Source organism: Rana temporaria, chromosome 6 (assembly GCF_905171775.1).
Source record: "Rana temporaria chromosome 6, aRanTem1.1, whole genome shotgun sequence".
NCBI lineage: Eukaryota > Metazoa > Chordata > Amphibia > Anura > Ranidae > Rana > Rana temporaria.
In genome coordinates this window covers 151,093,462-151,106,104 of record NC_053494.1, presented here as the reverse complement: position 1 = coordinate 151,106,104, position 12,643 = coordinate 151,093,462, and the positions used below count along the sequence as shown (strand labels likewise).

General features: G+C 41.4%; 1 protein-coding gene across 3 annotated transcripts in view; it reads left to right on the top strand.

The window, feature by feature from the left end:
- Positions 1-9,528, top strand: part of PCNT (pericentrin) — a 148,294-nt gene extending 138,766 nt beyond the window's left edge. For all 3 annotated transcript variants that reach the window (XM_040357593.1, XM_040357594.1, XM_040357591.1), the window contains 4 exons: positions 1,968-2,041; positions 8,633-8,780; positions 8,871-8,998; positions 9,301-9,528. In XM_040357593.1, the coding sequence (XP_040213527.1) occupies positions 1,968-2,041; positions 8,633-8,780; positions 8,871-8,998; positions 9,301-9,344 (394 nt within the window). In that variant the 3' untranslated portion in view covers positions 9,345-9,528. The remainder of the gene's footprint in view (positions 1-1,967; positions 2,042-8,632; positions 8,781-8,870; positions 8,999-9,300) is intronic.
- Positions 9,529-12,643: the final 3,115 nt, after the last annotated feature.

Genomic DNA, 12,643 nt, shown 5'->3' with positions numbered 1-12,643 from the left:
TTCTTGCATTTTGGTGGGAAAATAGTCTGTGCACTTTGTTGCATCTGTTTGCATTTTTTCCAGTTCTCGCCTAACTTTCCTCCCCCTTGAAACCTAACAAATCTGCACTCCAAAAAAAATTGCCACCGCTCTCTGCATCGTGTTCACCTGCAATGTGTACAAAAGTGTAGCGTTCATGCAAACAAATTGTGCAAACGATTATGAAATCAATTATGCATAAACATAAATTCTCACTAGTAACGCATAGATAATGTGAAAAACCTATGTGCACCAACCACCCAGGCAATAGGAGGCTAAATAATCAAGTTCAAATAAGTGCAAATGCTCAAATCTCCAGAAGAATCAAGTAAAAGATGTTCTCAGATTTCACAAGAGTTTTTTTTAGATGGTATTCATGCAGAATGATAGAAGAAATTTGTAATCCCCCGCTGTACACCAACATTAAAAACACTGCAGCTTACAAGATAATGTTGACCCTCAGGCAATGTGTGGTCAATTGCGCTTAATGAATAAGGAAGGCATCCACCCAGGTTAAGACAAACAATCGGCCCAGCTTTCCAAACTAAAACTGGTTCAGATTCGAACCATGTATAGGCAGGCTGAATGTACCCAAGTTGATGGATCAACTAGGGTGCAACCAGCCTGTCTGATTTTGAATGCAAATTTTTATAGGCGTTTATAGACACTAGCAATAATCACTGTGTTCTCCTGGCGGAGACGGCTTCCCCGGACCCCTTGCTGGGAGAACACCATGGCTCCATTGGAGGTATTCCCCCATCAACACTGACCATGTTGATGGAGGAATCGATTGCTTTTCTATCCTGCAACCTGTGGTTGCAGGAAAGAAAGTGACTCCATCTATGGGTCAATCCTAGATGGTGTTCAATTTCCAGGGACAGCGTGCCAAGTGTATGGACATAAAACACAAAAACAAATGCCCGCAATAGTTTATTAAATTAAATCTAATAAAATGAATTATTTTTTATTTAGAAAGGTTTAAAAACACTCTCGGTAACCAAGATGGCATTTGTGCATCTGGAGCTCCTCCCTACATGTTTTGTTGTAAGTGACCTCAGGAGGGGCCCCTGAATCCTTTTTAAATGAAGTTGGCTATGATTTACTACACTATTGTATTTTTTTTTTTTCTCCCTGTGTTTTATGTCCATTCACTTGGCACGCTGTTCCCGGAAAGTGGAAAATATCGCTTTTTGAAGAACTGGACTGAATGTTTGGCTTTACCTGGGTAGATGCCTTTTCTTATTTATTAAATGCAATTGATCACACACAGCCTGAGGGTCAACATTCTCTGTTAAGTTGCAGAGTGTTTTAATGTGGGTGTACAGCACTGGCTTCCATTTTCTTGGTTGGTATCAAACTTTCGTCTTTCATTCTGCATAAATATCAGATTTCAGGAAAAAAAGTCTTTCACATGCTGACTTGAGTGTTTGCACTTATTTGGACTATAAAATTTAGCCCCTATTGTCTAGGTTTGTGCACATATGTTTTTTCACATTTGTATGTTAGAATATTGCAATTTATTTATTAATGTATGTGTATGCTGTAGATTATCACTAGATTGAGTGCATTACAATGTTTGCAATGTTTGTGTGCATAATGCTACACTTTTGTACACATTGATTAGCAATGGGTATCAAAGTACAGTGTTGGCAGGTCTGGAGGTTGTTTTTTTCAAGCACAGATTCAGTTATACATGCATAGCATTCACCTCCTGGGTCCTTGATGCTCTGGGTTTACAAGAGGTGGGTTGAAGCTATGAGCCTTTATGCAGAGCTCCACATGCCCCTATAGTTTTGCCTATTGCAAACCTAGTTAGTAAGATCATGAAATGGTGGGTACAGTTTGTCAAAGTGAATATTGCTATAACAAGTCTTGCTGGTAAGACTGAATGAAAGAGAATGACTGGCTTACTGTGAGTTTTAATATGCAATGTATGCATTTTATTCTAGGTTAAAGTTCCTGGTAAGGAAATGGAGTAAAAATAGTCGGAAAGGTGTAGCTGTGGAGCCAGTGGTTCAACAAGGTAAATATGTCAGGAGGAATGCCTTTTTTTTTTTTTTACTCCCTCAAGTATTGGTTTGCTTTTCTACATACATAATTACTTGGAATATTTGTGTCACTTTGTACCTTCACAAATAACAAGAATAAAAACAGTCACTGAAGCTACACCTGCATGTATAGTTACTAGGGAGAAAATAATATTGATTACAATTCCTCAACCAGGTAAACGGTACCGTCGCCCCATTACTCCTAATTGGAGACGAGGTGTGTTCCTCTGACTCAAAAAATAGCATATAGAGAAAGGTGGTTCTTCAAGGAGAAATGGCTGGTAATATCAAAAATGCAATTTCCTTTTTATTAGACAATTTTCACATAAAACAATGATGACAAATGTAAGCTCGGCCACATTCTTTTATTAAATTTAACAACGTTGTCAAGCCACAGGTAGCTCTACCACTGACTTTCAACCTTCATACTCATACAGTATATAACTGAATAAAGGTGGGCTAACCCCAATCGGGAGTATGTTCACAATGCTGAAAGAAGCTGTTCGCTCAATAGATGTTCAGTATGATGTTTCCCTGTAAAAGGTAATGGCGACTTCATCCATGTATTCAGAGTGTGATCCAATCATTAATATTCCCCAGTTCTGTGGGATTGAACCACCAGTCATTATCCCGGTTGGAAAATGGTGGCGCATCCTAATGATCAATATGGAGCTGTAAGAAATTGCTGTAGCTAAATCACAGTGGTGATATAATGCGGAATGAAAGTCAGATCCAATAGAGATCCAAGATAAAGGATAAAATAAATTTCCTGGTTTCGTAATCTACCAGATATCGTTAGTATAGTCCCTGCTCTCACAGACGGACAATCTAAGCCCACAATGCGTAAAAAGCAGGGACAAACTTAATGGCAGAGATACGTGTGGATGGGAAGGGAGGATTGGATATTATAATGTTAATTCCTAGCCGGGTATGAAAGGGAGCAAATGGAGCTCGCCACTCTCCGGATTCCCAAATCGTCATGCTGTTGTAGAAGCGATGTCGTTGCAAGTAAAGGGGGGGGGGGGGCTGCCTCACCACTCTGTATACACCACTGGCATCTGTGGTGTAAGCTGAGTGTCGCTGCAATCTCCGCTCGCATCAAGGGATCACTGCCGCAGACTGTAGTACATCCGGGGGTGTCTTGTGAACATATTCCTAATTGGGGGGTTAACCTACCTTATTCAGTTGTATACTGTGAAGGTTAAATGTCAGTGGTAGCTACCTGTGTCCCGACAACATTGTCAAATTTTTATAAATTAATGTAGAGATTACATTTGTCATTGTTTTATGTGGAATCTTTCTAATAAAGGAAATGGCATTTTTGGTATTGCCAGCTAATTCTCTTTGAAGAATCGCTTTGGACTCGGTCCTCTTTTCTATGTCACTTTCTACCTTGCCTATGAATTTCAATATACAGGGCAGCCCTCAAACTTTCTATTACTGAGGATGGGCTGCCTGGGGGTGGCGGCGAGCACCGCCAGCAGGTGGGATTGAATGGGAGTCCTTCTCCCAGCGATCACGGAGGAGAAGAGAGCCAGCTGGATATGATCAGAACGCGGGTGAACATCACTGGAACAGCTTTCATTTTATATTGATGTGTGTTCCCTGCACTCGCTGTTGCATACAGCCCGCATCCTGGTCCCAGGACTTTGATAGACAGATCACCCTGTCCAATTCCGGGACATGTATCAATGTTCCCCAGCCAGGAGGCGGGGCTGTATGTGGCAGCAGGAACACACAGCAATTGAAATGAAAGCTGTTCCAGTGATGTTTCTCTGCACTCTGATTATCTGGCCGGCAATTCTCTTCCTCTCGTCTCTTCCCCTGCACGGGCAAGCTGCATTAGTGGGCACGGGCAGGCTGCAGTGATGGGCACGGATAAAGTTGTTAATAATTATTTTTATAACTTCTGCATAAAACGTATTAGTGTCATTTCATGAGATAATTTTGAGGTTGTGTTTTGGTGTGGAATTGGGGGCAGCTGGTGGCGCGTAACCCTTGAGGCCTGGCTAGTAGCTCAGTACTTGAAATTTTGAGCCCTGTACAGTGTATTCAGGTGTTAAGTTTACCCCTTAGCTTCACCATTTATTCGCATTGAATGTTCATCTTTTTTTTACGTGACACTCCAAAAGGACCTTAACGTCTTGAGTGCCTGCCTGTTATACTCCATTACCAGTCTATTTTTCAGTTTAAAGCGCTGTGAAGGTTTGACTAAAAAATTGCACCGTCGTACAATACTGTACCCCAATGAGTTTTTATATTATTATTATTTTTTTTATAGACTGCTTACTTTTGGTGATCTTTTAATGACGGCTGCTTTTTTTATTATAGGAGGGGGAAAAAATACTGCTTTTTTTGTTAGGTTTCTCCTACTTTCTGTTACTTCCGTACTGCGCAAATGCCAGCATTCCTCTCCTACCTGTAAAAATTATAATTTTTTTTTGCTAGAAATAAATATATTTCTTTTAGCAGAGACCCTGGGGCATAAAATGATAGTCGTTGCAATTTTTTATCCCGCACAGTGTTTGCGCAGCAATTTTTCAAACGCGATTGTTTTGGGGGGAAATCTTTAATGAATTAGAAAAACAAAACTGTAAAGTTAGCCCACTTTTTTTTGTATAATGTGAAAAAATTCTGTTATGCCAAGTAAATAGATATTGTCATCTGGTCCTCGATCGGCTCTAAGGTAAACCACGGCAGATTCCTTCTCCAGCTCGCTGATCGCAGACGAGCCGGTAGAAGCACCAGAGGGCAGCGAGAGGGGGGGTGGCTGTAAAAACAATCAAGCATCTGAACTGCCGCTATGATTGTTTTTATGGTGCAGTTGAAACATTTGATCTGATGACTGTAGTTGCAGGCATCATACAGATATCTCCACTGAAAGCCAAGGATGTTATATGATGTACTGCGGTATGGAAATGGTTATAATTAAAAATGCTAAATAGTAATAAAACCCTGAAAAATACCTTTTATTTTAAATTGGAGTGGGTTTAACATGGAGCCCAAGAATGGTGTACTAGATACAATAATGTACTGGTCACATACAGTAGTTAAATGGGGGTGAAGGGGTTAATGGTCATATGAGCAGGATACAGGCGGTGATGGGTTAATTGTACAGGTTTCGAAGGACAATATTATAGCTATGTGTTGGGGGGGCAGGAAAGAGTAAAAATGTTAATAATGGATAAAGGAGGGAAAAAGTGTAAGTAATGATTAAATCAAAGGTTAAACCAGCTCACTATCTCTATTTTGGCATGGTCCTGATTTAACCAATAGGTACAAGAGTGACCCACTGTAATAAAGACCACCTGAGCTCCATGTGGTTAAACTTACGAACATGTATTGTAAAATTAAAAGCAAACAAATATAAATTCAATATCGCCAACTTTCACCAGAAAGCATTACAATGTTGTCATAAAACACAAATTCACCATCTAGACAGCAGCTGTACATTCACACCAGTAATATCCCACAAAAAGGTTTTATACAGTATAAAATGTATTTTACAATGTGGAACAGTGGTTAAACAACTTTAAGCTTCCCGAGATAATGCTCCCACATAATTGCCATATAGAACCTCCTAGGGAGCTATATAACCAGCATGGGAGGGATCAAACACAAAACCACAGGTATGTAAGAAATGTATAAACTCATAAGCAAGCCATCTAGTAAAATAACTGAACCTGGCATCATCCATCCTTCTGTGGGGGACATTTAGGGCTAAGTAGTGGCAATAGATGTATAGCTATATGCTCAAGGTGTTGCAGATAGCCCCCAATGCATGCAATCTAGTGTCTTGGCAGATTAGCACAAGCTGCAGGTTATGCTGTTAAATTAAAGCATGAGGTTGGTGATATTGAACTTTTTATTGGTTTGCATGGACATCAAGGATGCTTACCTTTATGCTCCCACCTTTTCAGCCCATCAGCAATTCCTATACTTTGCTGTCAGTGGTGTATTTTTGTTTTTGTGCTGCCCTAGGCAAGACTAAAATCAAGACACCCTCCTAGAACTGAATGACTGGCGCTGTAGCAGTCATTCGACTATAACAGTCACCTGGGGGAAGCCTTGTTTGCCTCATGGTAGATATGCCCCTGTTTGCTGTGGGACCGTTACTTTACCACTTTGTGGCCCCTTGTGTGCACCTAGGGTTTTCACCAAGTTGCTTACGCCAGTATTTGTCCTGCTGCACGCTTGTGGTTTATCCATCGTGGGACATTTCTACATTTTTCTGTGATGGAAACAGTTGGCATGGGCTTAATCGGACATGCCATTAAGTGTCCAGATGTTATAGCTGTTCAGATGGTTCCTGAACCTTCAGAATTATCTCTGGAGCTGTTTGTAGTATCTGGACTTTTCTGAACACGGCTCAGGCCAGAATCTCTTGGGTCTTGGATTCAAACTCACCAGTACAGGAAGAACATCCAGGTGTAGTTGTAGCCCTTTTCAGGGCAGTTCCAATTTCAACATTTGTCATGTGAGAAGTTGATCCAGTCTCTGGACAGACTGATTTGTCATGAAGAATCGGGTTTCCCTAGCTTGGTTATTCAGGAACCTGGCTTTAGAGTTGGAAGTCCTTCCTTGCTCTCTTTTGGAGAATCGCCAAGGTAAATGCCAGCTTGTTGAGCTGGAATGAACTTCCGGATACCCTGTCATTGCAGGGGACTTGGTTGTCCGTCTCATCTACTGATAAACATCCTGGAACCTTGGGTGATTTTCCTGTCTCTGCAACATTGGAGTAGTCTACTTGAAAGGTCATCCTATTTAAATCCAGTCTGACAACAATGTCATTGGCACACATTCATCATCAGGGGCGAAACAGGAGTCTTGTCACTGCGAGAGGTGGCGTGGGTCATGTCCTGGCAGAACTTAGATTTTAGCCTTGTCCACCCCGTACATTCCAGCTGTAGACAATTGGTGATTGGTATTCCAGGGCCTGTCACAGGTAGAGGACGCCAGAAGTGAATTCTTCCCCTGTAACTTTTCCCTCTGTACACCAGAAGTGCACCTCCTCTTCTTCTTCTTTTTTTTTTTTTTTCTCCGGAGGTTCAAAAAACTGTGCAGTTTGGGTACAGGGATCTTTGAGTGGAAGCTGTGCATGCTACACTGTCACCTATGCTTTTGCTCACCTGAATTTATCTGCCTCACATGATTGAGATGGAGTGCATTTCAGTGATTCTCATTGCTCCAGACTGGCCCAGGTGGATGTGGTATGCCAAACTAGTAAGAATTCTGGCAAATGCTTTGTGGGCTCTGCCTTGTCCATCACGATCTTCTGGAGCAATTTGCAAAACCGCTTCTCCTACTTAAACTGGTAAGTAGATCTCAAAAAAACTCTCAGCCACTACCAAAAAGTGTACCCCTATAAACACCCCAAGATCAAATTTAGAAAGTGTAAATTGGCATATATATATATCAGGAAACAATAAATAAAGTATTATTTAAAAAAAAAAGAAAAAAATTAATGTGCTAAAAAAAACTCTGCATATGAATTCCAACCAAGTCTCTATAGCAATCAAATGTGCTTGGAAACCTTAATATTGTGCCAAGGAAAAAAATTGCTCTCAAGAGGACTCGCGTAGTTTTATCTTCTGTGAATTCCTATACCACAGAGTGCCACAATGCTTCAGTCCGTAACAAAGTGCTTCAGTACTCGCACCCCAGTGGTTTGGATAACTCCCCAAAAACCAAATGATCTAGTGACATCCCCTCTGTTGCCTAATGTAGTGTCTATTACTTCAGCCAAGACACTGTTCTTCAGACCCTCTGGTTCCATTTCACCAAAAGGCATTGATCTTCCATTGTCTGGATGCTCGAGTCTCACTTGTCATGAAATCTGATTCGCTTTGTCATTCCAGATGGACACTAAGGCTTTCATCCTTTACTGTCCATTATCACTGTGCCAGATCTGTGCCTTTCGTCAGCAAGCAACTATTTTCCATATTTGAAAGGCTTCTACCTTGTCTTCTGTTTTTATTCTGTAGGTTTTATCAGGTGGATGTTTTGGCCTCATCTGATGCCCGCTTTGGGCGAAAGGGTTTTTAGCTGACTTCTTGACCTGCAGGCAGTCCTTGCTTTTGGACATCTGAAGGTTAAAGACATTTTGTGTCCCTCGGTAGGTGAGAAGAAAAGCTTGATTTTTGGACACTCCACAAAATCTTTTTGCAATCCATTTTGGGGACTCGGGTTTCACTCTTCTGTGTTTTGATGATCATACATTCGGTGTTACTTTGCGACAAAACGGACATTTTGATAGCAGGAGGTGTTATTTTGGGCTTTTGTTTGCCAGTGTCAGATTCTATTGTAGGCTGGAGTTTTGCCCAAAGGTAAGGTCTTCTTCCTGTGACCCTCAGTGGGCTCCAAAAAAAAAAAAGAATTTTACGGTGAGTACACATCCCTCTTTTAAAGTCTGATTTCACATTATTTCTGTTATGGGTTATTATACTTTTAACATTTGCTTTCTTGAATAAGTTTGTTCTACGTTGGCACCTGTTCTGTTTGTTTTTGCTAACCTTCTGAAGAATCATGTGGTGGTGGTTTGACTTATTCTCAAATTTTGGTTTCAGTGCAAATGAACAGAACAGAAGTTTTACAACACCTGAGTGGGACTATATTAAACTCCCCTCCAACTCGTGATGTAACATATGGTCACCACCATAGTTTTTCTCTTAATGCTACTCCATCTCCAAAGCCATTGCCTTGGATGTCAAGACGGTTAGTAAATACATTTCTATTTGTGGCATTATAAGGCGGTGTGAATGTTAGCTGAGTGAGTTTGTGTTTTTTTTTTTATTCCTTTGACAGGGTTGGACGTTCGCCTGCCCCAACGCCAGAAAGATCGCAATACACCTCTCAAGATCCTGAACATTCAATTACAGATTACATCCATCACCTAGAGTTGGTTCAACGCAGACTAGGTGGTCTTCAAAATGGTAAGATGGTTACCGATAAACCCTGCTCTTGGCTAGTTTTGCCAGGTAATTTTCAAGGTCGATCAGGATAGTGCCTCTCATTAGTTATAGCAGACCTTCACCCCAGCTTTTAGTGAAGTTTAAATGGTTTAATTGGACCATGCTCCAGTAATCGTATGTAAAAAATCCAACAGGCTGGTTGTACCCAAGTCGATTGAGGGATCAATCTAGCTTGTTCATAGGTGGATCGAGAAAGGCTGTCTTAAGAGCTTATTCTTTGACTTAATTAAATGTGCCTAATTTGCTGAAATTTTTCTTCACAGGTGCCTCACCCGACCTGCATCATGTTAAATATGCACGGAAATAACCACGTTGGAAGCGGTTCAGTGTGCTTTTTTGTATATATTTTTTATTTTATTTTCTACTATACAATAAATCTATTTATATACAGCATTTTAACACTTGTATAAAGTTTGTATTTTTAATACATTGTATACATTTTTGTAACAGAAGGCACCTGCACACAAGGATTAAAACAATTTGGCACAATACTTTTAGAGATCACTGGTTGGTCAATTCTTAGTGATTTTTTTTTTTAATTTAAAATTATTTGTAAAGAAAAATAAACTTATTTGAATTCTTATTTGTGTAGTGTTTTGAATTGGGAGCATAAACTTCTTTTTTCACATGGATAGCCAAGGGGCAGTAAAACAGGTGGTTTATCCACATTTTTACCACCACCCACAGGTGGACATGGTGCCACATCTAAAACGCTGCTCCTCTTAAAAGTGATCTGCATTCGGTGTGCTTTTCAGAGCCTTTTGAGAGGCAGTGAGGAGGTGATTTGTCTTCTCACCACTGTCTGTTTTAACACTATAATTGCCTCACACCCCTCAACCACGCACTCTTAATGTCACCTTCCCAAACTTCACGTTTAAATAAGCCCTAGCTCAGCATGACGATTTTGACAGGCAGCACCACCTGTCAAACTTACCCATGGAAGGGAGTAGTCCTGCAATGCAAAATCCCTTTCTCTTATGTTTATTGACGGACACAGTTCTTCCTTATTCTTGACCATAGGGTTATAGCACCACCTTCAGGAGTAGGATACTAGGCAGAAAAAAAAAACAGAACTGCTTATGGGCAGGTCAAACTGGTACCCTTCATTGCTTTAGGCAGCCCAGGACCTAGCTCCCTTTAGTCAACAGCTGGGCAACAGTCAAAGTAATCTAGAGCCTTGTGGTTACCCCAGCTCAGACGCATGCAAACCTCTAGCTATGTGGGGTCAGCTTGCGACAGCTTTATCCTGCACCTAAGGACAGCCAGTGATCCTCACTGGGGATGCATATGACAGAGTGAGCTTTTTGTTGTTACAGTGCCCCCGGCAGACAGCACCCCTGTTTTGGCAGAGTGATGATCTGACAGGTAGGTAGCAAGTCCTTCTTCCAGGTGACTGGAGTGGTGTGTGGGTTGCCTTATGTTTCCCCTCTGCTCCCCTTCCCTTCCCCCTACCCTTTCCACTCCTACCATCTCCCTCCAACCTTCCTCTTCTTCTCTTAGACACCTAATGACATAACCACCTTCCCCCATCAAGACCTAGCCAGTTTAACTTAAATTATCTAGACTAGTGGTCTCCAAACTGCAGCCCAGGGGCCAGATGCTTGCTTTTATCTGGGGCACGGTTTCATCAACTGATCTGAACAACGGGGCATAATGAAAGGATACAATTCTTCTCAATGGTACCAACAATAGGGCAGAATTTCTCCTAATGATGGGGCACAGTTCCTCCCACCCACATCAAAGATACAAACACCTTTTCTACTTCCAAAGGCCACAGTCCGGCCCTCAAGTGTGAAAGACTGTAAACTGGCCCTTTGTGTAGAAAGTTTGGAGACCCTTGATCCTCAACTCCAGTCCTCAAGTACCCCTAACAGGTCAAGTTTTCAGGATTTCCCTCAGATGAAACGACTGTGGTAATTACTAAGCCAAAATAATTGAAAGCCTGAAAACATGACATGTTGAGGTCTTGAGTTGAGAAACGTTGATCTAGACCAGTAACAGGAGGAAACTAATATGACTGTCCAGTATTCCACAAATGTCAACAGTCCCACCTGCTCCTTATCACCTTCTCAATGTCGCCACACTCCATCCATAAAGTTTTCTGCCCAGCTGGTGAGAGGACAGACCTACTTTACAGTAAGTTTACACAGGCATTGATTTTTAAAGCTACATTAATACACTTATAGCAGGGATATGCAATTAGCGGACCTCCAGATGTTGCAAAACTACAAATCCCATCATGCCTCTGCCTCTGGGTGTCATGCTCGTGGCTGTAGGAGCCTTGCTATGCCTCATGGGATTTGTAGTTCTGCAACAGCTGGAGGTCCGCTAATTGCATATCCCTGACCTATAGTGTTAATGCATGTTTTTGGACACGTTGCACTGATGCTCAAGTTCCATCCAGTGACATTCCTTAAACTTGATTATTTTTTCCTTGAGCCCCTTTTCACACATGCGGACAGTGTCTGTATTTCATCCATTCGTTTTCGGGTGAAATATGAACATCCGCTGACACCCGATCTCATCGGTCTCTGCTATGGTCCGATTCTGCAGACGGAGGAAAAACGGTCTGTGTTCATCCGATTCCCCCCCCCCCCCCCCCCCATAGAGGAGAGCAGAGATCTGACAGGGTGGTCCTTGCACAGTGTGTCATCTGCCGGCTCAGCGGGCAATACCCCACTGAGCAAGCGGATGAGAAAGTTACGGATCCTCAAGGGAAAGGGGCCTTACTGTGCTCAATTGAAAATGTTTAACTTTGATGCTTTGCAATTGATATTTTATAGCTCAGTACAAGTGAATGGAGGCATTTGACAGGTAAGGATACATGCAGGAGGCATGTATATCCTTATAGATCAGCACTATGGCAGTAGAAGTAGTAGTTTAGAAAGGTTGAGAGTGGGTTTACATCCACTTTAAGTGTGTGATGAAATTAAGGATCCCCGACCAGTAAGTTTGAAGGAAAAAAAGGGCATGAGAAAATATGTAAAGTCAGCTGGATCAGTTTGACAACGGCAACAAAATGGTGGGCAATCTGGATAGATCTTATGCAATCTATAAGGTGTGTAATAGTATTTATGTAATATTTTAAACTCAATTTGGCAATCCCTGGAGGATACTAGATGGGAGAAAGGGTATTCATTGGTTTGTTTTCAAATATACAGATATATATATATATATATAATTTTTTCTCCAAACTTCTTGTACACATTGGAGAATGAGCCTGAATGGAGGTGGATTACGAACCACCAGGATTTTATAAAGGGCAACCCTATTCCTGGTTAAAGCATCCTGCGCATGAGACACAATCTGTGTTGGGTCAAAAGATCAAGTGAGAGCATCAGAGAGGAGGTTGTGGGCAGAGCACTGTGTATGGTGCTCAAAATATTTGGTGGGGGGTGCAAATAAACTGAAAAAAAAAAATCAATTGCAGCCACTGTGCCCATCAATTACTGACACTCAGCCCACCAATTTCTGACCTTAAAGTGAATAACTCAACACCAAGTTCACTATATGGACCACTTATGTATTTGTACATGTTGATCATATCCCTTAATCTCTTCAAGAGTGAATAGATTCAGTGCCTCGAATATTTCCTCATAGCTGAGC